The sequence below is a fragment of the Equus caballus genome, chromosome 28 (genome assembly GCF_041296265.1).
Source record: "Equus caballus isolate H_3958 breed thoroughbred chromosome 28, TB-T2T, whole genome shotgun sequence".
Lineage (NCBI taxonomy): Eukaryota > Metazoa > Chordata > Mammalia > Perissodactyla > Equidae > Equus > Equus caballus.
In genome coordinates this window covers 41,451,934-41,478,608 of record NC_091711.1, presented here as the reverse complement: position 1 = coordinate 41,478,608, position 26,675 = coordinate 41,451,934, and the positions used below count along the sequence as shown (strand labels likewise).

Below are 26,675 nucleotides of genomic sequence, written 5' to 3'. Positions count from 1 at the left end.
GACAGACGGACTGATGGACGTGGAGGCGTCTGCTCCGAACCGGCCAATCCGCGCCGCTCCGCAGCCCCGATCCAGAGAGACCTAGGTCCCCTGACCCCCGACAGGGTGGGAAACCGGGCCGTCCGCGCCCTCCCGCGGCTGGAGGTCCGCGCCCCGGCCCTGGTCGCTCCCTGGTGGGAGGCGGGGCGAGCGGCCTCCCGGCTCTGCCTCTTTCCTTATGTGCCCAGCCCCAGCCATGCCGCTTCCGCCCCGCAGAGTCACCGGGAGGATTTTAGGAAACGCGTCTGGGTGTTGGGATCCGGGATCGTCCCGGCGCAGCGGCGCCCGCGCCAAATAAGTCCCGCGGGCCCGCGGCTCGGCTCCCGGCGGGGGCGGGGCTCCGGGGGGCGTGGCCGAGGCCGGCGGGGGCGGGGCCTGGAGAGGGAGGTCGGGAGGGAGGGGCGTGACCTGCCGGGCGCGAGCCGAGCCCCCGCCCCGCCCCCTCCCGCGCGCCCGCTCGCTCGCTCGCGCCGAGGAAAACGTTGCGCAGGTTCAAAAATGGAACGTCGGCGGCGTGAGGGAGCGCGAGGGGGTGTGCGCGCGTGCGCGTGCGCGTGCGCGCCCGGGCGAGGGTGACGGGGACCCCGCCGGCCCGAGCATCGCGCGCCGCAGCCGCGGCCCCGCAGCTCCGCCCCCGGCCCGGCCCGGCCCCGGGCCCGCTCGCCCGCCGCCCCGCATGGAGCTGTCAGCCATCGGCGAGCAGGTGTTCGCTGTGGAGAGCATCCGGAAGAAGCGCGTGCGGAAGGTGAGGCTGCCCGGGGGCGGCTCCCAGGACCCCTGTGGGGTCCCCTCCTGTTCCCAGCACCGTCCCTTCCACGCTGGGGGCGGGGGAGAAAGTGGGGCGGGGGGCCCCAGGCAGCCCCGCGCTGCTGGGCTCGTCTCCCCAGTCCGTGCCTCAGTTTCCCCCGCCACCTCGTAGGGCGAGTAGAATAAAAGTTGTCGCCCCCGGATGTTGGGGCATCTGAGCCCGCCAGAGCTGGAGATTCGGATCGGACTGTAGGGATCCCAAATGCCTTGCTTCCTCATCCTCCCTTCATTCTAAATTTGGGGAGACTGAGGCCCAAGTTGAGGAAACGGCTTGCCTAGTGTGTTAGCGTCGGACTGGGTCTCGAACTCAGAACTCTGGACTTTTGGTACCAAGACCTGTGAAGATGGAGGCGGAGCTGTGCAACAAGCTCCCGCGTCTGATGTCTAATTGCTGGACTTGGACCTTTTCCGATCCCTTCTACACCCTCACCTCCGCCTTTCTCCCCTTCTTCCAGTGCACACCCCTCCGTCGTCCCCACCCCAGCTCTCAGCCCCGCCCGCCCGGCCGGCTCAGCGAAGCCGCCTACAGCGCTGGGGCATCCTCGAAGCTCCTCCCCCTTCGCCTTCGCCTCCAAAACATACAGCCTGCAATTTAAGGAGGCGTCTGCTCTGCTGAGTTCGGGTCCCCGCGCCTCGGGGCTGGACTTTGGCGGTCCCCACTTCCTGTGCACATGTTTGTAGAGTGAGCTCGCCTCAGACTGGAGGTTGGAGATGGAAGTCCTTGAGGAAAGTTCCTCTCGGGCACTCACCACCATCCTTTTCCCTTATCTCCTCCCTGCAGCCCCTTGGGAGGCCCCAGCCGCAGGGCTGGGCGAGGTCTTAGAGGTCACCTCCTCCCATTTGACAGAGGCAGAAACCGAGGCCAAGGCAGGGGAAGTGACCTGGTCAAGGTCACTCGGCAAGGTAGAGATGGAGGTAGAGCAGGGGCTGAAGCTGGCTGATTGCCAGTGCATCTTCTTTTGGGAGAGAAAACTCAGTCCTGGCATCTTGGGCCAAGGGTGAAGGTCAAGGTGGGCCATGAGCTGCTTTTCTTCCCCCAGCTCTAGGGGGGTTGAGCTCTGTCTTCAGGTTGGGGTTGCTCCTCCTCCTCCTTCTCCCTTCCTCCAGGGTTTCCTCGATTTTAATTTCTTCCGCAAAGCCCAGTGCTTTCCATGCTGTGTAGCCTAAGCAGGTCCAGCAATTATATGCCCCTTCTACAAGGGGCCAGGGTGAGGAGCATCTTTCCTTCAGCCATTCTTTTGAAATATGTTTACGGAGGATCTGTTATGTACCAGGCACCATCCTAAGCCCCAGGGAGGGGTACCTCCCTTCCCTCATGGAGCTGGGGTTCTGGCGGAGGAGACACAGTGAAGGAGGAAATAAACACAGATGCCTCACATGGGGCTGTGGTCTATGCAGAAAGAGAAGCGTGAGGTGGGAGGTTGGCATTAGAAAGGCTAGCCAGGGCAGGCCTCTTTGAGGAGGTGACATATCTTGGTCTTAGAGCACCTGGGTGGAGGGGTTTCACTTATTGGATGGGGTTGGACTGGAAACTTTTAAAGGGCCCTGTCAGCTGTGAGGAAGGGAGGCGCCTGGCTCAGTTTTCTAACTACTGGAGGGGTGGCCACCATTTCTGAAGGCGGAGACTTTGTTAGCCTTCTCTGGGTTCCTGCCAGGGCCTTTCGAGTGGAGAGTCCTAAAGTCACTGGTCTGTCACCTCTGGGCCAGAGGCAGCCTCTCCCAGGGAGGGGGCTAGAGGGGCTTAGAGCCATGGGGAAGGCCCCATTGAAGAATTTTCTAGGACATGGAGAGTCTTCGGATCTAAATAGGAAAGAGAGTCCTGGTCTTAGCACTGGGACTCTGGATACTGGATCCTTGGTGATGCACGCCCCTGTGTGGTCTCAGTTTCCCCACATGTGACATGCACTCTGAGCTTCTGCCACAGGAGTCCCAGAGGTGTTTGGGGCCAGATGTACTCCTGCACTCTACTAGGGGGGGTGGTCTGGGGTGGTCACGCAGCAGCCAAAGTCTGGGGGGCTCTGAGTTGGTGGGGATCTGATGGGCGACCCTGGATGGTGTGTATATGTTGTTGGATGTCTGTCTGCAGAGAGGGTGGGCCTGACTGTTCTGAAAGTGGTCGTGGGGCAGCCGTGTATCTCACTGTGTCTGCTTCTCTCTCTTTCTTCCAGGGTAAAGTCGAATATCTGGTGAAGTGGAAAGGATGGCCCCCAAAGTAAGGCTCCTGTGTGTGTGTGTCTGCCTTGAGTCCTTCCAGCCACCTTTTGCGCTCTCTCCTGCCTGGCTTTTAGCTCCAGCTGTTCTAGTAATTGGCCAGCAGACCTTGATTAGATCATCCTCTTCTTTGGGTCTCAGTTTCCCCTCTGCCAGCTGAGGGGCTTGGAGCACATGAGGGTCAAGGTGGGCTCCAGCTTCTCTTCTCACCTGCTCCCCTCTAAACGGAGCTCCATCTGGTCGTTGGAGCCTCCCCTCCCCTCTGTCTGGCTTTTCCTGGTACCTGGGAGGTGAAGGTCCAGCCTCTTAGCTTCAGAGATGACTGCTGGCCAGGTGGAGGGGCCCCGAAGCCGCAGCAGGTACAGTGCAGGGTGGGGGTTTGTGGGGCTGGGTAAAACAAGTGGAGCGAGCAGGGCACGGGTCCTCAGAGCCATAGAGCCAGGGACAGAGCCTGAGGCCGCCTCGCCTTTGGACAGCACTCTCCAGTCTACAGAGCAGGTTCCCAGGCAGCCTTGTGAGGCAGGTGTGGTGTGATCTCTAAAGATGAGGAAACAGGCTCAGAGAAGGTAAGCAGCTTGCCTTAGGTCGCACAGGAAGTGGAGGCAGAGTTGGGAGTTGAAGTAGACCTCCCCGTGTTCGGTGTTCGGGTATCTCCTCTGTGCCTCCTCCATCTGAGAGTTGAGGGGGCAGGGAACTGGGTCCAGGACCTCTCCCTGTGGCCCCACCTCTCCTGCTGAGGCCCAATCAGGAACCTTCCCACCAACCAATCGCCTCCCAGTAGGGAGTTGTTGTAGGGGGAGGGAATGAGCACGTCGTGGGGCCTCCCCATTGGTCTGTGGGTGCCCCACCCCCTGCCCTGCCTCCCAGAGACTGCTGGAAACCCCCTCTGCCCAGAGCCTCTGCTGTCTGTGCCAGGGGCTTTCTGCTGTGCTGGTTTTGGGGGCTGAGCTGGTATTGGGTCCTGGGAGCGTTTTGGGGGCATAGTGGAGTCACAGCAGAGGGGAAGACAGCCCATGCTGCCTCAGCTTCCCTTTCTGCAAAATGGGTTCAATAGTCCAGGCTCTGCCATCCTCTCACAGGCTCCTTCACCTTGTGGGGTGAAAGGCCCGGGCACGTGTTCAGGGTGACCCACAGGCATCCTAATGATTGGGGTCGGTGGCTGGCCCTTCCACTCCTGCTGCCCCTTCCCCAACACCCCGGGACTGAAGGAGGATCCCCTCCTCCACTGGGCAGATGAGAGCTGGACTTCCGGCCTGGGCGAAGGGGTAGTAAGAGGAGCGGGAGAGCTAGAAGAGGAAGATGCCAGGGTGCAGCCCAGCACTGGCTCCTTGGGTCCTCGTTGCTCCCTTAGCTTCAGCACCAGAAAGCATCGTGTCGGAGTGTGGTCACCAGCCTGTTGGCCTTCAAGGCACTGTTGGCCATTTTTCCTCCTCTGTAGACTCCATCTTTTGAAAGATTTCCTTCTCGAAACAGAGGTACTTAGAATTAAAAGTTCCTTCTCCCACTTTGATTAATCCCAAATGAATATGTCTGCCCACTAGAGCGTCCCTCCGGAGGGCAGGACCCAGTGCTCCAGGAGCAGTCCCTCCGTGTTTCTGCTGGCCTGAGACCACCAGATGGGCCCTCATGACTGCCTTTTGTGACCCCTCAAGGGTGTTCTGGGAGCCCTGTTTGACCAGATGACCTGGGACACCTGTGACTCCCCCACGCTTTGGTGCTGGGCTCCTGGCCTGGCTGCCCGCTGGACAGCTGTGAGTCCCTGGCAGTTACCCGACATGGCGAGGCCTCTGCTTCCTCATCGCCAAACTGGAATAATAAAGCCTCTGCCGCAGCACTGTTCTGAGGATTAGATGACAGCTATAAAGTACCTGGCACGTGCTCAGCCCACTCCAGCACTTGGTAAACGTTTGCTGTTAACAGAAAGTTAGACAGCTGGGCTTCTGGGGCACCCCAGGCTGGGAGAGGATCTAGGGGATTCCACTTCTCACAGGAGCTCAAAGCAGCCGTAGAAATCATTTAGATCAGTCTTCTAATTTTTCAGATGGGGAAACTGAGGCCCAGAGAAAGGAGGTCATTACAAGAATAGTACTGCCAACTTGGTGCAGTGTGGTACCCACTTCATGCATCCACTGTGCCACCCCACTTCGCTTGGGGGAAAACAGAGGTTCAGTTGCGGGGGAAGACGAGGGGGGACCAGGGCTCCTTTGTAACCCACTTGGTCCTCACTCTCCCCTCCTCAGGGGGCTTTGCGTGGAGCAGAGGCTGAGAAAGGCGGGGGAGTCGGGCAGGCTGCTCCCTGCCGGCCTGGGAGCGTTGGCTGGGGCAGTGCCAGCCGCGGCGGGGAGGGAGTCAGAGGCCCCTCTCCGCAGCACCCTCCTCACCCTGGGCAGGGAGGCCTGTAGTAATAACAGAAACATAACAGGAACCACGGTTTCCACAATGATCGCTCTGTGCCAGGCGTCTGTTAAGCCTTTACACGCTTTGTCTATTTTCTCTCCCAGACAGGAGACAAATGACTGCCCTTCCTCCCCAGCAGATGGGGCAGAGGAGCTGTCTTGGTTGTTCTGGAAGGTACAGCAAATGGCACAGGCAGGGGCTGAGGGCACGGAGGGCAGAGGATGCTGAATCATCAGCTACAGGTGCTCTCAGTCCTGCAGCGACCCTCAGCTCTCCCCTTCTCCTTGCAGCCTGCCCGGGACTGCTGTTCTGTCCTTCCCTTCCCACTGGTGAATGCTACCCCATCTTTTAGGAGGACTGCCTCCATGGAGCTTTAGTAATGATATTGTCAGTGGGTAAGCTCATAACCAGGCTGCCAATCAATCAGCCCCTATCATGATCAGGCGATGGCCCATTTAATTGCATCTCGGAAACCCATTTTATAGATGGAGAGAAAAACCCTCAGCAGAATGGTCCTTGCCCAGGGCCATACAGCTGGGACGAGCTGCCAGACGGCAGGGCTTGGGGGCCTAGCCCCAGTGAAACACAGCCAGCTCTACCAACGATGACCAAGGATCCCTTGTGTGGTGGCCTTTTGGCCAGTTCAGTAGGAAGTGGTCAGGTTCCGAGCCAGAGCAGACTGCCTTTGAACCCAGGTTCTGTAAATTTACCAGCTGTGTGGCCCAGGGCAAAGCCCTCAGCCTCTCTCTGCCTCCCTTTCCTCACCTGTAAGATGAGGGCCTGGACTCCATGGTCCTGCTGAAGGCTGCCTGAGACCAGAAAAGGTTCCTAACACAGCCACAGGCGGAGGAGGTGCTTCCTCCTCCTCCAAGACGGGTTGGGCAGCGGCAGCAGCAGCAGAGTCTGGGGTTCGGGTCCTGGCAGGTTTCTGCGCTCTCTAGGCTTTTAAAATTTATTTAATTAACGCTTATTTGCATTTATTATGTACCACACTGATGTAAGTGCTTTCCGTGGCTGAACACATCCAGTTGTCACATCAGCCCTAAAAGAGAGGCCTGGGGAGACGAAGGCCCCAGAGACCGAGTCCCTCGCGCGCCGCCGTACCTGGCAGGCTCTACCCGAGCCCGCCGCGCAGCTGCTCCTGGGGGCGACCGTGAATTGGACGGGCTGCGGCGGGCCGGGCGCTGCTGGGCCCCGTCGCCCCGCCCCCAGCACGGCGGGAGCCTGCGCGGAGGGCCGCGGGCGGGGCGGCCGCCGGCCTGTTTACCGGGCCTGGGGGGGGGGGGGGGGGGGGGGGGGGGCGGGGCGGCGGTCACGTGGCCGTGTTTACCTCCGAGCCGGCGCGCGCCGGCCCCGCCCCGCCCCCGCCCCCGCCCCCGCCCCCCATTGGTTGGCTCGGTAACTCGGCGCGCGACCCCGTGCGTGCGTGCGTGCGCGCGCGCGCGCGGTGGCCCGGCTGCGGGAGGGGGCGGGGCGAGGGGCCCTCCGCCCCCGCGGCGCGCTCGGTTCCCGCCCAGCTGCGCCGCCTCCCTCTGAGCTCCCGGCAGGAGTCCCGGCCCCGCTCCCCTCCCGCCCGGGCCCAGCCGCTGCGCGCTCCTGTCCTGCCTGCGCCCGGCTCTTCCCAGAGCGGGCTTGCCTTCGCTGTGGCCTCCGGCTCCCCACGCGGCGGGGCGGCGCTAGCGGCCTCCATCTTAGGGGGCCGCGCGCGTCGGGGAGACCCTTGGCAGGCCCCCTCCCCATCCCCCTGCACGAGGAAGGGCCAGGCCTCCTGCCGCCAAGACTAGTCCTGTCTGGTGGCCTCAGACCCCCAGCTGCCCCAGGCCAGAACAGTCCCCCGTGAATCCGCTGTGTGCCAGGCCCGGGGTCAGACACCCAGGATGTGGTCAATCAGACCGAGCCCCCTCCCAAGGACGTCGCAGCCTGGGGGAGCCGGATACAGTGACATGTGAGGGACCCGCAGGTAGAGAGAGGGTGGCTGAGATTCAGCTGAGTTCCAGCTACAGACTGGCCACTTAACTAGCTCAGTGACCTTGGCAAGATGCAAACCCTCTGTGCCTCAGTTTCTTCATGTGTAAGATGGGGATAACCTACCTCATAAGGGTGTTATGAGGAAGGGATGCGTCCCTGGCGGTAGTCGTGCTCTCGCACCTCCTGTTACTGTGGTGGTGGCAGTTATTCTTAAGAGGAGGAAATTGAAGTCCAGAGAAGGTTAGGGACTTGCCAGGAACCACACAGCAGCTACATCAGCAGAAAATGGGCAGGGCAGTGGGGAAGTGGGCAGGGCGGAGAGGACTGGAGCGCGGTAGAGACTTTTCAACAGTGAGAGAGAGGGCGAGGCAGACCACACCCGAGGCGCACAGAATCCGCCCTCTCGTTGCTAGTTAGAGTTGAGGAAATTCACCCTTTGTCTTAGGGGAGGAAGGCTTGGAGTCCCTGCCAGCCTCTGGTTGGTTATAGATTGGGCTCTACCCAAACTATAAAAACCCCAGTTTCACTTCGAGCATTTCTTCAGGGTTAGCGGAACTGCGGGGCCTTCATTCATTTCCAGAGCACCTGGGCGTGCGGGGCTGGGCGCTTTCACGTGGGTGGGTGGACGGTTACCATCTGTGTCTGCGGCCAGGATGCCCGCTGGGTTCATCAATAACCATGGCAGGTGCAAAGTGCAGCAGTAAGAGTGGGGCAGGCGAGGGGAGGGTTCTTTCTGCTTCTAGTGAGACAGTTTGGAGAGTCAGGGGAAGCTACAAGGACCTGGCTCTTAAAGGACGAGGGACAGCACTCCGGGAGGAGCGCAGAGCATGTGCAAAGCAAGGGCGGTGGGACCCTGCCTGGTGCGAGTAGGTGTGCAGCAGTGTCAGGAAGAAGGGAGGGAAGGATGCTGCCCTCGGGGAGCAGGTGGTTCGAACCTAGATCGGACTACTGTCAGGTGTCTCTGTGTTCCAGACAGTGTAAGGTGAAGGCTTTAGCTCGCGCATTAGGAGTCGGCAGGGGCGGGGGCTCTGCCCACCTCTTTCTGCTTCCTGGTCCGGCCCCAATACCCGCTCGCCTCCCTTCTCATCCAGCCCAGCTGGCTGCAGCCTCAGCCAGAGTTGTAGTCCACGGCTTTGTTTCTGCTTGTACACACATGCACACGTATATGTGTATTTGTATGTTTGTATGTATATTGTGTATTTGTGTGCATGCATATATATACACACGTATATATTTTAAAGTTTAAATTTTTGTATGCACTAGCATCTGTTTGTGGTGAGTGATAGTGGTTTTTCCATTTATAGAAGTCATAAAGGTTTTTTTTTTTTTGAGGAAGATTGGCCTTGAGCTAACATCTGCTGCCAAGTCTCCTCTTTTTGCTGAGGAAGACTGGCCCTGAGCTAACATCCATGCCCATCTTCCTCTACTTTATATATGGGATGCCTACCACAGCATGGCTCGATAAGCAGTGCATAGGTTTGTGCCCAGGATCCAAACTGGTGAACCCCAGGCCGCCGAAGCGGAACATGTGAACTTAACTGCTCTGCCACCGGGCTGGCCCCTAAAGTTTGCTTTTAAAATAAAATTATTTAAACAAAAAAGTGGGCTGCTTTAAAGGCAGATACTAAGTAAGTACATGTGCAGGTGGAACGAGGATGGCTGAGCTCGGGAACTGCTGAGCTGTCACCGCCCAGGTCTGTCCCATCAGGGGATGCTCTCCAGTCTGGGGGTGGTAGAAGGTCCCCTGTGGAAATACCACAGGCTCTGCCACAGGATTGCTGCACCGTCCGGTCACTGGACATTTACCGAATTCCTGCTGTGGGCCAGGCCCCGAGACCAGGGGACTTCAGAGCACAGAGAGGGAGCGAGCAGCTCACCCTGGCAGAGGAGGCCCTGCTGGGCTGGGGATGGAGGGGTGGGTAGGGACAGCAACAGTAACAGACACAGAGCACTTCCTGTGAGCCAGGCACTGCTCTAACACTTAGACACATGGACGCATTTAATCATGAGTCCTTTACAGATGGGGAAATGGAGGCACAGAGACATTAAGCAAACTGTTCAAGGTTGCACAGCTAGCAAGGCCGGAGCTGGGATGTGAGCCCAGGCAGTCTGGCTCCAGAGCGCCTGCCCTTTAGCACATGCTCTGTGTCTCTCGGGGAGGGAAACTGGGGTTTACGGGGCCTGCCCCTTCCAGGCACCTATTGTTCTGAGATGAACATGGGGGGTTGACACAGTTATTATAGAGTGTTGTGATCAGTGCTAAGAATGAGGGGAGTTCTGCTGTCATTGGAGCCACAGGAGGCCCCTGACCTGGCCTGGGTAGCCAGGGATGGCTCCTGGGAGTAGGCGACAATTATACTGGACCAGGAAGGGGCACGGGCCTGCAGACAGTGGGCCCAGTGGAGCAGCTGCGGCCCCTGTGAGTGCTGGGGCTAGGGGCAGGGCGACTCTCACCTCTGGTCTCTCTCCCCAGGTACAGCACGTGGGAGCCAGAAGAGCACATCTTGGACCCCCGCCTGGTCATGGCCTACGAGGAGAAGTAAGGGGGCGCAGCCTGCCCCTGGGGCTGGGTAGAAGGCGGGCGCCGAGGTTTCCTAGGGAGCCTGCCGCTGGCTGGGCTCTGAACAAGAGTCATGGGTGTGGGGGTGCGTCTGGCAGGGATACCACGGTCTAGTCTGTAGCTGGGGGAAGGTGATGGGCACCGGGTCCCAGGGCAGCCAGGGGCTCTGGTCCCTCTCCTGTTACTGGGTGATGTTGGCCACTTCCCTTACCTCCCCAGGCCTCGGTCTCTCTGCTGTGAAGTGGGCCACCCTAATAACACCTGCCCTGATTTTCCCATAAGCTGCGGTGCGGAATGTGAAAGTTTCACAGAGATGCCCTGCATGAGAGGGGCAGCAAGATCAGTAATGCCCAGTCATGCCCTTGGTGACAGAGCAGAGAGAGATTCTCCCTGGAGAGTCTCCCACCAAGAGAAGGCAGTCTGATGAGGCTCAAGAAAGGCCGGGGGGAGCGTGGCTTTGGAGCCGGGATATCTGAGTTCTGGTATGTCCCGCTGGGCCATCTCCAAGTGGAGTGGTGTTGGGCACAGCCACACGTGGCCCATCTACTGCAATCCTCAGCTTGGTTACTGCTTGGCAGCTCCTCTGATGGGTGACGAGGCGGAGCCTCTCTCAAAAATGGGGTTTCTCCTGGTCGGGGGCCTTTTGAGCGTAATCTAGCCTTTCCCTTCCGCTGTGTGAGCCCCAGCATTACTGACCGCCCGGCCAGCGGGCAGCCCCAGTCCTTCTGCCCTCCCCGACCCACCGACCCTGTACAGTGCAGGATCGCTTTATAAAGTCGTTTTTATTTGACTCCTTCCAGTAAGCTCCTGATATAGGGATGTGGGTCTCATTTGACAGATGGGGAAACTGAGGCTCTGAAGAACTGAGGGACTTGTCCAGGAGCCTCACAGCTGGGAAGTGGCCCCACCAGACCTCAGCCCGGGGCTGCTGCCTCTGTCCTCCTTCCCGCTCTGCTCCCCCAGGAGCTTTCCTGCTGTGCATTCAAAGAAGTTTCCACTGTTCTTTCCTTTAAAAGTCAGGCTCTCCCTGTCCCATGATCTTTCTGGTTCCCGGGTGCTTGGTGGGGCCTTGATCCCAAAAGGCTGTGACACTGGGAGCAGCCTGTGTGCTGTCCTGGACTGTGGTAAGGAGGACGCTGGACGGGTGACAAAGGCCTGATTAGAATCCTGGCTGTGCTGCTCACCAGCTGTGGGGAGTCGGGCATGGCCTTCTCCCCGCCGAGCCTCAGTGTGCCCGTCTGCGAAGTGGGGATGACAGTGCTGACCTCATGTGCTCTTGGGGGGAGGGAAGGTATGTGAGAACACTTTGTGAGTTAGTGAGTGTGGCCCACATGAGAATTATCCTCCTGATGGTAGTCAGGGGTCAGCTAGGTCATTCTTTGTTTGACAAGTCTTTATTGAAGTCTTACTATGTGCCAGGCACTGTTCCTGGTGATGGGGACACAGCAAGGAATAAAACCAACCGACGTGCCCACCCTCCTGGGGCTCACATTCCAGTGTGGAGACAGGCAATAGAAAGTACCCCACTAAGCAGACATGGTAGCAGATGGTGATAACCACTGCCGAGCCAGTGGGCTCAGGAGAGGGGGTGGGTGGGGGCTGGTTCCAATGGGCTGGTTACCTGGTGGTGTTTGACCAGAGACCCGAATTAAGTGTGGGAATGAGCCCAGTGGGTATTTCAGAGAAGAACAGCCAGGTGAAGAGAAGAGTGAGTGCAAAGGCCCTGGGGTGGAGGCCTGTGTTTAAGGAACAGTGTGGAGGTGAGTGTGGCTCTGAGTGTGGCTGACTGGAGTGGTGTGAGCTGGGGAAGGTGTGGGAGATGAGGCAGGGGCAGGGCAGCTGGGGGGCGGGGGTGGCAGCTCAGGGAGGGCTGTGTGAGTCCTGGGAGAGGATGTGGATGTTATTTTGAGTGAGTCAGAAAGTCACTAGTTAAGGAACAACTTGGAGCTTGGGGACTTCTGCAGACCACCGCATGGCTCTTGGCCTACTCTTTCTCCCTCAGTCTGGATGAAAGGGATGGTGGGGACGCCCATCTTAACACCTGCCTCACAGGGCTTTTGAGAGACTCAGAACAAGTCAGGCAAAGGGGCTCTAACAGGGAGCCCCTCACGACTGGAGGGGCTGAGAGGGAGCTGAGGGCTTATGGGACCACGACCTGGGGACCTCCACCCTACAGCCCTGGACACTAGTGGGCCAAGTGTCCAGGGCCAACAGAAACCAGGCCCTGGGTAGGTAAGGGCTGGATAGAATAGACCTGCCCACACCTATCCGCCACCCTGCCCCCAACCCCACTCTCCCCCACCCACACTGTGCAGGGCAGGAGCACCCTTCTGGGGACTCCTGCTGGAGCATGTGCCCGGGACTCCTGGCCTGCCCTGCTGGCCCTGACTGTCCTGCAGCCCGGAGCTCAGCATTTTCACCAGTGACAGAAGTTGTCAGAATTTGGTCATCGGGCAAGTGACTTAACCTCTCTGTGCCTCAGTTTCCCCAACTAGAAAGTGAGCACAGTGTGGTTGTGAGGGTTAACGCATCTAGGGCGGTGCCTTGTACAGAGTGTCCAGAAGGTGAGAATGATAATGATAAACAGCACAGATGCATTGTTATCATTATTCTTATTCTTTTTCCCCAGGTCCTTCCCTTCTCCTCTCTGCTTCCTCCTCCTCTTCCTCTCTCTCCTTTCCTCCCTCTCTCCCTCTGCGCTTCCTTATTTTAGCCTTTCTAGCCCCATTTGATACACACCAGGACCTCCCTTGCTGTTCCCAGGAGCCCTGTGGCCAGCTGAGAAGGGAGCCTCCTGCTCCAAATGAGGCCCTGTGGCCCAGATGGGAAGCGACAGCCATGGTCCCCGTGGGTCAGGACAGTGCTGGGCCTGGAACAGGCCTCCTGGCGCCCAGCTCAGGTGCTGAGCTGAGACGCTCACCCCCGAAGGCTGGGAGGTCTGTCCTGGCGAGCCACCTGGGGCTGGCAGCACAGGGCCCGCAGGCTTCTTTCACATGCTGGTTCTGCGGCCCATGGGTGACTCCATGGGGAGGGAGGGCCCTCCACAGGGCGCACTTCCCCCAGCGCCCCTGAGACTGATGTCAGTCCCTGAGGGGGGCGAACGTGGAAACAGCCGCCCGGGATCACTGATACAGCTGAGCTCGGCCTGAGACCGGCCTCAGGCCACACAGCCAGTAAGGGAAACAGGGCGAACTCCGACCTGCATGTTCTTCCTGCCGTCCACGTGGCCTCTGCGGTGGAGGCTACAGAAAGTGTGATGGGGTGGAAAGAGGCAGGATGAAACGAAATGACTGAATTTTCCCACCTCTTCCGGCGCTGCTCTTGGAGTCTCTCCCAGTGTGTGTGTCGTGCGTGACTTTGTGGGATCCTCAGGTTGTGCCTGTGTGTCTGTGGGTTTGGGGTGTGGAGAAGGCACCCAGCAGAGAGTCTGGTATCTAGTAGAGACTCAACACAGGCTAGTTTTTCTGCCCTTCCCTGACCAGATTATCAAGCAGATCCCAAATGGGGGAGACCCTGGGCAGAGCCTCACTTAGAAAAGACTGTTCCCCTTTGCATCAGCTCCCCGGACAGTCAAGGCAAATTGGACTGACAGGTTTCTATACAGCTCTGCTACAAGTGGAAGCTGGAACTCATTGCTTTGAGGGGATTCCCAGTGGCTTGTAGAGTGGAGCTCTGGCACGACCCTGGAGTCCAGTAAAGACCCACATATTTTTGGAGATGCCACCCGAGTCCCACCTCAGCGATTGGGACCCTTGGCTGTGGCCTCGCCTTTCATCAGAGGGAAGACCGAGGCCCTGGGAGTGGAACACATGAGCCTGTTGTTATGGCCTCAAGAGAACAAAGAGGAGAAGCCCCCACCCTAGGATGGGGGGTACCCCCACGAGAGTGCCCCCTCCCCAATAGACAGCAGAGGGCGGGTGGAGTGGATGCCTTATAGTCCCTTAAATGTCACCAGTGTTTCCTTTTCTTCTGCCGTCTGCTTTGCACCCCAGGGAGGAGAGAGACCGAGCGTCGGGGTATAGGAAGAGAGGTCCGAAACCCAAGCGGCTTCTGCTGCAGGTAACCCCGCCAGCTTTGGTGCTCACCCACGGGTCCCCCTTGCTCCTCCCACCAGCCCCCCATCTGTGCCTTTGCACCAGCTAGTGGAGCTGAACCACGTACCCTCCTCGGCTCTGCCCGGGGCACTGTGGGTGGGACACCTAGCGGGTAAGTTTCAGTGGGAGGAGTTGGGAAAAGTTGGAATATGGGGCTAGTGCCCCAGGAAGACAGCCTTGCGGGGAGGGACTGTGATGGGAGGGAGGGGATATATGGCTAATGGGATCCTAGAATTCTGAAACCTTAGAACCTTGTAGGTAAGCCTTTTGGATGCTCAAAGTCCCCAAAACACAAAATTGTAATATTTGAGAACCTTAGAAACATAAATGTTAGAACTGAGGAAACATGGGAGCCTGGAATTCTAGAATCTAAGAAAAGGAGACTCTTAAAATTCTGGAACCATAGCCTTGGAATGTCCTAGAAACATGACATTTTTGAGTGAGAAAAAACCTCCAGGGCCTCCTTTTCCAATCCTCTGCCAGGGGGCGTCTAGACTTGGCAGCACCCCGAGTTGCCCAGGTCTTGGGGGCACTTTGCTGACCTCACTGCTTTGCACCGAAAGGCGGCTGGGTCTGCAGTGGTTTGGTTGTGTGATTTGAGGCAAGTCTTTTAGCTTCTCTGAGCTTGAGTTTTCTCGTCTGTAGGATCAGGATGATAAGAATAGCTCTTCTCCTTAATAAGGTGTTTGGAGCCAAAACATAAGGCTTCCTGGTCCACGTGTAGTGTGAGCCATGGCCAGCCTCCTGCCCACTCTTGATTCTAGATCACCTGGGGCTTTACCAGAGTAGATGGGCCTCCCTTGATGTCGTGGGCATTTTCCACGGAGTGGTGTGAACTGGGTCCCAGGAAGGAAAGTAGCATCCGTCAGACGTCTTCTCCCTGCGAATGCTGCTCACAGTGAGCACACTCCCTCCACACTCTCGCCCCGTGGGGATGGTGTAGGAGCTATCTGTTGCTGTGTAATGAGTTACCCCTAACTAAGCAACTTAAAGCAATACAGAGTTCATGTGTCACCCAGCCCCTCAGGTCAGGAACCTGGGAGCCCTTTAGTTGCTTCTTTCGTGATTCTGGTGCCGGTTACAGTCCTGATGTCAGCCAGGGCTGCGCTCCTCTGAAGGCTGGCTGGGGCTGGACCATCTGCTTCCAAGGTGGCTGCGCACATGCCCGGCGAGTCAGTGCTGGATGTTGACAGGAGGCCTGGTTCCTTACCACATGGGCCTCTCCAGAGGGCTGCTGAGTGGCCTCACAGTACAGCTACCGGCTTCCCCACAGTGGGTGATCCGAGAGACAGCAGGGAGGAAGCATAGTATCTCTAGCGACCCGGCCTCAGGAGCCCCACAGCACCCCTGCAGAGGGGACCGCATGCGTGCTTTCCTGGAGGCGGGTGTCCCCGGGGCTGTCTTCGGGGCTGGCTACTGCAGGTTCTTCGTGGTTTCACTGATGGGGAAACCGAGGCTCAGGGAGGTCACTAGTTTACCAGGGCCCCCAGCTGGGTTATAACCCAGAGCTGACTCCTGGTGCTCCTGGAGCCCTGTTAGTAGCTGTAGTTTTCTCATGGTGAGGTGGAGAAGGACAAAGACGAGTTCACCATGTAGAATCATGGGAGTGTTACTGGGCTTGTGACGGCCTACGAGCCAGGCTGAAGGAGCGGGTTTTGGTAAAGCTGCGTCTAGGATCAGCCCTCCTAGCTTTGCAGTACGGTCATGCATAGCTTAATGACAGGGACACGTTCTGAGAAATATATCGTTGGGTGATTTCTAGGTGTCAAACCTGGATGGTGTAGCCTACTACGCACTGGGCGCTGTGGTACTAATCTGATGGGACAGCCGTCCTGTACGTGGTCCGTTGTTGACCGAAACGTTATGCGGCGCATGACTATATTTTCCCAATACCCTCTCAGTTCAGCCCTCCTCCCGTCCCAGAACAGCCCGGGCCCTGTGCCTGGTGATGGGCATTAGCAGGCCCAACTGCAAATAGAGCCTGCGCGTGTGATCTCTGCTCCCAACTTGGAGATGTTTGACCTACAAGTTCCGTCTGATGGCCTCACTCTCTTCCTAGGAGCTCTTGGCCTCTGGTGACAGGTGGCAGTAGAAGGTACTGTCCCAGAGTGATCCAGGCCCTCCCAACACCTCAACACCAGGAATCTTTCTTGGATTTGTATAAATTTGCCCCAAAGTCAATAAGACAAATCCCCAAATTACAAAACTCCAGCCCTTGAGTGGTGGAAGCATGTGGCTTCCAGCCCCGTTTTAACGAGAGTGAGATGGGGCATCAACAGAGGGCGGGACCCACGAGGGACCGCACTGTAGCTCAGAGCCGAGGAGCGCCTGGAGGGATGGAGAGGCGCCCCCGGCTGCTGGCAGAGCTCCGTCCTGGTGTCTGTCTGATGTGGTGCACCCCAGTGCTGTGTGTACCCTTTGGCTGACTTGTCCCAAGAAACTTAGCCCTCTGCATCACACCATCTCCCTAAAAGCTAGCTGTTTCAGCTTTGGGAGTCCTTTAGTAAGCAAAGATTCCTTTCTGTAATGAGGAATAACTCCTTAATTTATCTGCTTCGTAAATCCAGATTTGTTTTTGTTGGTCAGTTTTCAGTTTGTACCTCTCGTACGCTCCTCTGCTGTGTACCAAAGGAATATGCCCTGGCCCCCATCCCTGAGCCACTTACAGCCCCCTGGGGAGATGAGGCTGCACTGTGGGGCCACGATGAGCGGCTGGGCCGGGCTGGGCCTGGGGCTGGGGCTGGTCAGGGGTGGCTCTCGGGGCTGGGGTGGGGTAGGGGTGCTCGCTGGCTCGGGGGGAGGAACAGCATGAGCAAAGGCGCGGCAGCGGGTGGGAGGGCAGGGCTGACCCGCCGTGCCCTGGCTTGCCCCCGCAGCGGCTGTACAGCATGGACCTGCGGAGCTCCCACAAGGCCAAGGGCAAGGAGAAGCTCTGCTTCTCCCTGACGCGCCCACTCGGCAGCGGGAGCCCCGAGGGGGTGGTCAAGGCGGGGGCGCCCGAGCTGGTGGACAAGGGCCCCTTGGTGCCCGCCCTGCCTTTCTCGCTCCGCAAGCCGCGCAAGGCCCACAAGTACCTGCGGCTCTCACGCAAGAAGTTCCCGCCCCGCGGGCCCAACCTGGAGAGTCACAGCCATCGACGGGAGCTCTTCCTGCAGGAGTCGCCGGCCCCGGACGTCTTGCAGGCGACCGGCGAGTGGGAGCCTGCTGAGCAGCCCCCTGAAGAGGAGGGTAAGGTGGCCCAGGCCCAGAGACCCTCAGCCTGGAAAGGTCCCCGAGTCATCAGTGCCCAGAGAGGGCCCAGGTGCTCCCGAGGCTGCACAGCCTGCAGGGACTCTCACACCCAGCCCAGAGCTCTTTCTGTGGTCCCACTCCAGATGAGCTCTTGTCCAGCCAGGGAAGATAAAGGTAGTGACCCCCTCCGTGTGTCCAGCCTTGAGCCAGGCCCTGACCTGACTGGAGACTCAGAGGAGGACCCAGTGCTGGAGGGGGGCAGTCTGCATGTTACCACCTGCTCCCACCTTCCCACCTTGTCATCAATGCTGTCCCCTGTCTGTCTGTCTGTCTTTTTCCCATGGCTGCAGCAGATGCAGACCTGGCCGAGGGCCCCCCTCCCTGGACACCCACGCTCCCCCCAAGTGAAGTGACAGTGACCGATATCACCGCCAACTCCATCACCGTCACCTTCCGCGAGGCCCAAGCGGCTGAGGGCTTCTTCCGAGACCGCAGCGGGAAGTTCTGAGTCACCGTTTTTACTCTTCTTAAACTGTTTTCTTTAGGGCTTGGGGTGGGGACTTCCAGAGATGGGGAGGGATTGGGGTGGGGTAATTATTTTATTTAAGAAAATATGGAACAGGAGATGTGGGGGGAGATCTCACCCCCACCTGCCCCTCTGCCCCTTTCTCTACGCGTGATGTTTATGGAGAAGCCGTGGGCTCTGTTTCGGGGGCCGGGAGGCCTGGCACTGCTCTGTCAGTTGGGATGTCATCTCCAGGGCAGAGTGGGGACAGACCCGCTCTCCCCTGGACACCTCTGTCACCGTTCTTCTCCACAGACACAGCAGCTGGTCCTAGAAACTAAAGGAGGGTGGGAAGGCCCCAACCCTCCCCTGTGAGCAGCCCACCCCAGCCTTTCTGGTTGGTCCCCCTTTCCTTTTTTGGGGGAGGGGTCTTTATTTTTGACTTGCCACTCCAGCTTTGTGGGGGGATGTGGAGGCTGGCTTTGGCCAAAAGTGACTGGTCAGAGAGGAGGGTAGGAGGAAGGGTTTGAGATTGCTGGGGTGCACCCACGCCCTTCAGCGAGGCCTCTGCCTTCCTGGGGGCAGTTGCCAGCTGAGCCCCTTCGGCCGAGAGCTCTGCCCGCCCGACCTGGCCTGTGAGAAATGCTTCTGTGCACACCCAGCCGCACAGGTGTGCACACACTGCCCCTCGCGCCCTTGTGACTGCGTGCACGTGTCTGCAGATGTGTGCAGTGGGTCTTGCAAACCTCCTGTTTAGAAGCCCTGACCAGGTGAACATGCGGTGATTCACAGCGCAAAGGAACTTGCCATGGGCACCCCACACTCACCCCACCGTGCATGGCCCGTCACGGGACAGCATCTCTCCTAGCTCATTGTGCTCACAGCTGTCAGCGGAGGGCAGGGTCCAGCTGTGGACGTCCCAGGCATGCAGATGTGTTCTTGGGGCTCCACCTGGCCAGCTGCAGCGTGCAGGGGGGCTGGGCGCCAGCACATGCTCCGAGGCTCTCAGGGCCCTGTCCTTCCTCTCCTGGGGCTCTCGTCCTCTCTGACTCAGGTGGCTTTTCAGCCCATCCCACTCCCCTCTTTCTCTGCCCTCCCTTCCAACTCGGCCAACCCAGGCGCAGTGTGGGTGGCCAGGAGGAGGGAGTGTCCCACCACCTTCTCAGGGCAGCCTCGACTCCTCATGCCCTTTGCCCTTCCATCCTGTGTCCCTCTCCATCCACCCTAAATGCCACAGCTGGGGCTGACCAACTGTTCTTCTGCGGGGACAGGGGCGGCGGTGGGGAGTACCTTGGCTGTGTCTTTTCGTGGTCGGCTGCAGCAGTGGATGGTGGGTCAGGCTGTGCACAGCCCCGCGCCCTGGCAAGTGACTGTGTTTGCCAGATGGAAGCTTTCTAGTTTGCACAAATGTGTCCTGTGGGCTAGCAGCCTCCCTGGCATTGAGGAGTGACGTCTCCCCTCTCCCAGCCCTGTGGGGTGAGAAAGCCAGAGTGGGGTGGGCGCTGGGGGAGCCAGTACAAGGCTGGCTCCCTGCCCCCCATTGTCAGGGTTGGGGCACTGCTGTGCCCCGCTCGCCCTCCGCCCAGGGCTGTCCCCCGCCCTCTGCTGTGTCCTGAGGAAGTCAGCAGAACCCCTGCTGAGGCAAGGATGGGGCGACTCTTCCCACAGACCCCTTCCCACATTCCCAAGCCAAAGACAGCCTGCACCCCATTTCTGTTTGGGGTGCCCTGCTGGCAAGATTCCCAAATCCCTGAGTCTCTCTCCCCTTCCTCGTTAATCCTTCATTGTCCAGGGTCAATTCAGTGCTTCCATTGGGGGATGTCCCCTCACGGGGGCTTGACTCACCCCCAGCCTGAGGAGTGGAATCTAGGGGAGTCTGCGGGGTGTGTCAGGGAAAGGGGGGCAGCAGGGAACCCCACCTTCCCAACTGTGGGGCCGTGGGGGTCAAAGGGCAGCTAGGAGTTGGGGCTCTCCCAGGACGGGGGCTCCTGGCAGAGGCGAGGTGGTGGAGGGGCCTCTCTAACTGCATGCTGTCGGCCGTGGCTTTGGGACGTGGCTGGCAGCTGCCAATAGAAGTCATCCTCCCCATCCTCGGGGACGTGGGACCTCCCCCGCCTCATGGGCACTCTCAAAGAGCTCTTTGTGCACTTTGTGGGTTTGGGGGCCCTTTTGTGGAATGAGCAGCTGTTTTCTGGCAGCTGCTGCGGAACCTTCTTGCCTCTTAGCCCTTCATGGCCCACAGGGCGCCCTGAGGCTCGGGGGCTGAACCCTCAGCAGACTGGCCCCTGGGGGAAGGGCTGTGGGCGAGAGACCTCTCTGAGGGGCTGGGTGTGGCGGGCAGTCCTCCTCCCAGCCCTGAGCATCCCAGCACAGTGAGGCGAGAGGGAGTGAGGCCGACACTGACCTCCTGACCCCACCACCGCCACCCCAGAAGGCCAGTACTCCCGGGGGTGGGAGGCTCAGAAAGAGTTGGACCACTGGTCTTTCCTACCCCCAGCCCCACCCGTTTTGAATGTAGAGAGACTGGCTGGTACTTTTCTTTTGCCGTGGGCTGGGGCGAGGACAGTGTTCCTCCCCCTGGCACGGCCACTTGGGGCCGAGCCCTTTGGGCGTCCTGAAGATCACCCCTCCTAGGACAGTGATCGATGATCGATGATCGCATTGCCAACTTTCTCCTCCTCTCCGGCTCGGGGAAGGCACTGTGCTGCCAGGAGGTGGTTTTACTTTTGCTCTGTAAGTGGCAGCCTGGCCTCCGGGTCCCAGCACGAGAACGCTTCCTTTGCACAGAATGGGCATCGAGTTTTGTTCAGACGAAATGAATGTATTTGGGAGGGTTTGGGGCCGAGTTGATTCCAAGCACATGCCTTTTCTGAGTGAGTGTGTGCTGGGGAGAGCTAGTGTGGATGCAGAGCACGGTTTTATTTTTGTACTGATATTGGTAAGAGACTGTATAGCATCTATTTATTTAGATGATTTATCTGGTAAATGAGGCAAAAAATTATTAAAAATACATTAAAGATGATTTTAAAAAAGCTCTTGCATTCGATCCTTCCTTTTGATGGTGTCACAGTTGTACCAAGGAAAGTGCTTCAGCCCCTGGGACAGCAGCCTGGGATGTAGGTCCCAGCTCGGCCAGTGACTGACCGTTTTCTTGGATAGGTCATTCCGTTTTCTGAGCCCTCCAGACGTACCGTGAAGATTGATTTGGGTGATGGGTGGAACCGGAAATTGGAGAGTAGATGAGCAGGTGCCCACTGCGGTGGTCCCTGCAGGGCATCATCAGAGGCCAAGCAGAGCTGCTGGTCTCTGCTCCCTGCCACGAGTATTGTGTTCTAGAACCTGGGGTGTCCAGCATCCTAGGCCTCTCCAGTTGCAGCTTCTGGAAGCCAGGACTGTCATGGCCTAACTCTCATCTACCGTTGTGTTCAACCAACCCAGAGAGTGGTGGTCAGAGCAAAAAAGAGTGAGTGAAGGGAGAGTTCTCCAAGTGTGCGTGGGAGGGGGCAGGGCTGGCAGCGTGGAGGACAGGTAAGATGCTGCTGCAGCCCCCCAGGTGGGGATGGTGGTGGCTACAGCCATGGACGTGTCTGTGAAAGGGGGAGAATGGATAGGCTGGAGGTAGACTTAGGTGGTAGGATTGTCGCGACATGGCATTTTTGCCATCATGTGGTGTGAGGCGCAGGGAGGTGTCACAGTTATGCCCAGGTTTCCAGTTTGGAGAACTGTGTAATGGTGGCTCTTTATCTGGATGGAGACTGAAGAAGGAGAAGCAGGTTTGGAGGTGCCTTGGTCACCCCAAAAAACAGAGCCTAAACAAGGGTTTTATAGGCAGAGGGTGTATTTGGGAAGTGATCCAAAAAGCGGGGATGGGGGATTAGAATGGGTGAGGGAAGAAAGAAAAGTCATGATAAGGAGCATTAATGAGGTCACCATTATGGCGATTGGCATGTCATCCTACCTGAGATCACCCAAGAAGTATACAGATGTCCCCTAGAATTGTCCACTCCCAAAGGATGAGGGATGGGAGCATTATCCATTGAGTGCCATCCATCTTTGTTTGAGGGTTGCCCTTGGGTGTGCTAACCAACACCCCAGCTTCCAAGCTCTGCATATGCCAGCTTCCACCTGTCTGTTACCCCGTCCATTGTACTGGAAGAGCCTCGGGTAGAAAGTGGAGATGTGCACCCAGTACAACCCCATGTGGAACTGTCTACCCCATCCACAGCTGCAATCAGAGTTGAGGCCAAGCCACGAGTGCCCAAGGGGGCCACTCAAGGTGTCTGACACAGTCCACCCCTTGCAGCGCTCCACTTTGCGCATTATCCATAATAAATCCACTCTTTTGCTGAATCTTCAAAGAGGTGGCCAGTTACAATCTCTATAAATGAAGACAATAACTGATGGTTAGTGGGACAAACCACAGTCCTCGGTGCTGCTGCTGGCCCCAAGGCTGTAAGTGATACCCATCGTCTCCCTCCTTCATCACTCTCTGCCCCCCACTCAGCCAGCCTTCCCACTCGTCTAGGTTATTTGCCTGGTGGGGTGACTCAACCTCTTGTCCATGAAGAGTCTGAATTTCGTTGATTGTCCTTGTCCCATCAGGCTGAGGCTGCAGCAAGTGCCGTTTACAGTCACCTGTGGGCACCGAGACATGCTCAGTGACAGACCGAGTCCTCTCTGCCCACAGTACGGAGCAGCGACCCGGCATCTCTTGTAATCACCGTCAGTTAACCTCATCAGTTTAATTTCCACTCTTTCTGCCACAGTGACCCGGTGGTAGTTGCAGCTCCAGTTTCTGGGGAATTCCTTACACTGTCCCCTGGTAGAAGCGTTAGACCTCTGATCTGCCAGGGTCCGAGCTGCAGTGGTGAGGAGGGCCAGTCAGGCTTCCACCCCTTGGCCCTCCCTGGACGTGGCTCCATTGGTTCAGTGCATGCACTAGCCCTGGAGGACCGTGCCCAGCTCCGCAGGTGCTGGTGCTGGTGACGGTGTAGACTGTGGGCTGTGAAGGCAAACCCACGTCCTGAGTGGGCATGCAGTCTGGTAAGTGTGAAGTGCTGACCTCTCCAGCGGGGAAGGAGTACTGTGCAATCAACTTGCCATGAACTATCCAGCTGATCTCCTTGAGGGATGGTCCTGCATCGAGGGCTCACCATCAGTATCTGCCTCTGACAGGTTGCACGTTCATCAGCTGTGGGCACTAGTCGTGGGACCGGCTTTGTGAAAGGAAGCCCATGCTGTTGGGCCCATGCGTAGCCTCCATTTCATCCACTGTGGCCTGTCAATTGGTGGGCTGATTGTGTAGGCACCGGATGGCAAGGACTGGCCGGCTGCCTCCCACTGTCAGATGGATAGATGGATGGATGGATCATCCTATCCTCCTGTTTCTTGAGTCTTCTCCACAGTGAGTGCTCTCCAGTGGGCACAAATCTGAGATACAGTCTGACCCCTTCAAGAAAACATAGTCAGATATAGTAAATCCATCCCCGAATTTCTACCAACCTGAGCCTTCTGGCTCCTTTCTCAAACCTATGCCAAGGCTGCTTTAGCATCATTATGGTCACTTGCAGAGGCAGATGGAGCCACTCACCCAAAATTTGATTCAGATGTTAAGATTTATGCCACACACACACACACACACGCGCACACACCAAGAGGGTATGAAAATATCAATTCCATACATCATTGAGGTCTCTGGGGAGAGCAGGGCGGGCCTCTCAAGCAGGTCAGAATGGTCAAAGAGAGCCAGGAAAGGCACTGGTCAGGGTTTCCCGGGGCTGGATGGTGGGCTGGGCTGAGCATTCCTGTGTGAGCAGAGGCCTGCGTGGTTCAAATCTCCTGCCGGTGCCCAAGAAGGCACACCAGGCTTTCTTATCAGCTTGCTCAGATGAGGGCACAAGGGGAAGAGAGAGAAATGAGGCTTAAAAGCTGTCAGCAGTTGAGCATCAAAAAGGGATTCAGACTCCATGACAGCATCTCTGTCCTGTAGGAGGCTGTCGTCATGCCCAGGCGCATGGAGCCATCTTGGCAGTGCACTGGGACTGGCGCCAGTGTCCTTGTCAGTTTGTTAAACCCTGACTCGTGGAGAGCACCATCCCGTCAGCCCCTCTCCCTGTCCAGTTTATTTTCCCCTCCAAGTCTCAAACCCTCAAGTCCAACCCCACATGTGCACCCCACCTTCCTTCTTGTGTGTGTTAGTGGGTCTTGCTAGTGGGACTGCCTGGGTCTGTGCTGGGATGAGGAGGGGAGGCGAAGGTGACTCTTGAGAAGGAAAAGTGCCATCTTGAGGGGTATTGGCCTCAGATGAGGCCTTCGCGTGGCCACCAGGCAAGGGGTCTGCTCTTCCCTAGTCAGGGTGACAGGCTTCCGAGGCCAGCCTGAGGACCCAGAGGATTCTGGTGGTCAAGCTTCTCAGACCCTTTATGTCAAATGTCCTCAACCTATGGCTTAGGGTTCTGTTCCTTCCCTGTCAGGGCCCTCAGCTTAGCACAAGGGGCCTGCCGAGGCTGTGCCTTACATCTCCTTTGCAGCTCTGCACCTCTTATAACCAAATGTCGGGCCTGATGGTCAGCTGGATATGCCCCGTGGCAAGAGAGCATGGCCCTTTAAACACTGTCATATGTAAAGGGTGAAAAAAAAAATATATATGTGGAAAATAACTTTATTTTCCAAAACTCAGAAGAGGCCTGCTTTCACAGCACGGCCTGAGTTGAGAGTCGGCTGACTTGAGGCTGCCATTTTCTTTCTTCAGGGTTTTGCATTGAGCCAGCTCCACCATTCAAGGCCCAGAGCTGTGCGTGTCCCAGGGCTGCATCGCATCTCTGCATCCCTTCCTGGTCCACAGGTGGTGAGGCTGCAGCACCTCAGGGATGATCACCTCCCTGTCTTTTCTTTTTTTTTTTTTTTTAAAGATTTTATTTTTTTTTTCCTTTTTCTCCCCAAAGCCCCCAGGTACATAGTTGCATATTCTTCGTTGTGGGTCCTTCTAGTTGTGGCATGTGGGACGCTGCCTCAGCGTGGCTTGATGAGCAGTGCCATGTCCGCGCCCAGGATTCGAACTGACGAAACACTGGGCCGCCTGCAGCGGAGCGCACGAACTTAACCACTCGGCCACGGGGCCAGCCCCACCTCCCTGTCTTTTCCAGCCTTGGGTCCTTGCTGCTGTCTGACTAGTAGGGGATCCAGTTCCACATCCCACCTGAAAATGCGCTTTTGAGGTCCGTGTCTGTCTTGGCTTTGCTATCTGTCATGGGTCGAATCGTGAGCCCTTTCCCCCCGCCTCTCTCTATTGAAGTCCTGACCTCCGGGACTTCCAAATAGGACTTCATTTGGAGACAGAGTCTTTACAGAGATAATCAAGTGAAAACGAGGTCATTAGGATGGGCCCTAATTCAGTGTGACTGGTGTCCTCCTAAAAGGGGAAAATTGGGACCCCGTGACAGACACAAAGGGAAGATGAAGTGCAGAGACACCGGGAGTAGATGGCATCTGCAAGCCAAGGGGAGAGGCCTGGACCGTCCTTCCCACACAGGCCTCAGAAACCAGCCCTGCCAACACCGTGATTTTGGACTTCCAGCCTCCAGACTGCGAGACAAGACATTTCCATCGTTTAAGCCCCTCCGTCTTGGTTACGGCCTCTGCAGCACACTGCTACAGGGTCTGAGAGAACAAAGTCTGACTAGGCTTGGCTCTAGGCACTTTATTTGGGAGGTGGCCCTAGGGAACAGGAGCGAGGGCTGGGGAGAGAGGGACAGGGAAGGAGGAAAAGCTGAGAGAAGCTGTCTCATTGAGGTGGATGCTGTGGGCAACGGGGACTGGACTCCGTCTGGACTTGCTGAGAAGTTTTCAAACGCCTCCTCAAATTGTCTGCCCGGAAGATGGAGTGATTATCCACAGGCTCGCGTCTCTCACTGTCAAGGGTGCCTGGGGCATTGACTCCCTCTACTTAGGAGCTGTGTTCGTGCAGAGGCCAAGGGAGCTCCTGCCGGCATCAGAGGAGCCCCCTGGGCAGGAAGTGAAGAGGGGCCACCCCGGCCACGGCAGCTCAGACGAGGACAGAGGACACGAGGTGCCAAACACAAGTGTCCTGTAGAGCAAGGAAGGCGATGCGGCCAGTTCTCCATTCTGAGTTTAAGCTGTTTGCGAGTGTTCAGGCAGAGAGGTCCCACCAGCACACATGGTTCTGAATCTTGGGGAGAAAAACACACCTGATGCAGTGTCATATTTTTTAAACTTTTTATTATGAGAAAGTTCAAACATAGACAGAAGTAGAGGCGACAGTGTAAGCAGCCCCCGGCCCCCCTCACCTGAACTTGGTCCTCACCAGTGTTATCCCACATTTGCTGGGACGCAGGTGCGCGGTTCGTGGGCCCAGCAGTGGTGGGAGGGGTCCGGGGTCAGGGTTCGGAGGAGAGAGGGCAGTGGGTGGGGTGGGAAACGTGTGCTCTGCCGCCTCTGAGTTCCCACACTGGGGGGCATCTGGCACTCGTCCCGGGCGGCTCCTCATCTCCCTTTCGAAAGCGCAGGACTTAGCATACTTTGCCCTCAGCTTTGAGCTTTGACGCTAATTCTGGGTCCCCCCAAAAGTCACATCAGCACCCTGGGACAAGGGCGCAGCCTGACTCTCAGCCGGTGCCTGAGCGCAGCCTTCTGTGGTGGGCACTCTCGTCGCCCCCGTTTCTATGGGCGGAGACAAAGAGCTTACAGCCAGTTGGTCCAGGCCGCCCAGCTCGGAGAGTGAAGCAGGAGTTGGAACCCGGGTCTCACTAACCTTTACAGCAGCTCTCAATATTTTTTTGTCAGGACCCGTTTACATTGTTAAAAATTATGGAGAATCTCAAAGAGTTTTTATGTATGTGGGTTA

At 57.7% G+C, this 26,675-nt stretch overlaps 1 protein-coding gene across 3 annotated transcripts; it reads left to right on the top strand.

The window, feature by feature from the left end:
• The first annotated feature begins 488 nt into the window (after window positions 1-488).
• Window positions 489-20,844, top strand: CBX7 (chromobox 7). Of its 3 annotated transcripts, none has more exons than XM_023631193.2 (6): window positions 489-784; window positions 3,015-3,058; window positions 9,896-9,961; window positions 13,975-14,041; window positions 16,953-17,304; window positions 17,658-20,844. In XM_023631193.2, the coding sequence occupies exons 1-6, from the start codon at window positions 716-718 to the stop codon at window positions 17,813-17,815; spliced, it is 756 nt and encodes a 251-aa protein (XP_023486961.1). In that variant the 5' UTR covers window positions 489-715; the 3' UTR covers window positions 17,816-20,844. The 3 variants fall into 3 exon arrangements, with proteins under 3 accessions (XP_023486961.1, XP_023486962.1, XP_023486963.1); XM_023631194.2 differs by having other exon boundaries at window positions 505-784; window positions 17,661-20,844; XM_023631195.2 differs by having other exon boundaries at window positions 534-784; window positions 17,232-17,304.
• Window positions 20,845-26,675: the final 5,831 nt, after the last annotated feature.

Coding starts and splice junctions, on each gene's coding strand:
- CBX7 (XM_023631193.2), top strand. CDS start 716: ATGGAGCTGTCAGCCATCGGCGAGCAGGTGTTCGCTGTGGAGAGCATC. Junction 785..3,014: donor GGAAGAAGCGCGTGCGGAAG/GTGAGGCTGCCC, acceptor TCTTTCTTCCAG/GGTAAAGTCGAATATCTGGT. Junction 17,305..17,657: donor GCAGCCCCCTGAAGAGGAGG/GTAAGGTGGCCC, acceptor CCATGGCTGCAG/CAGATGCAGACCTGGCCGAG.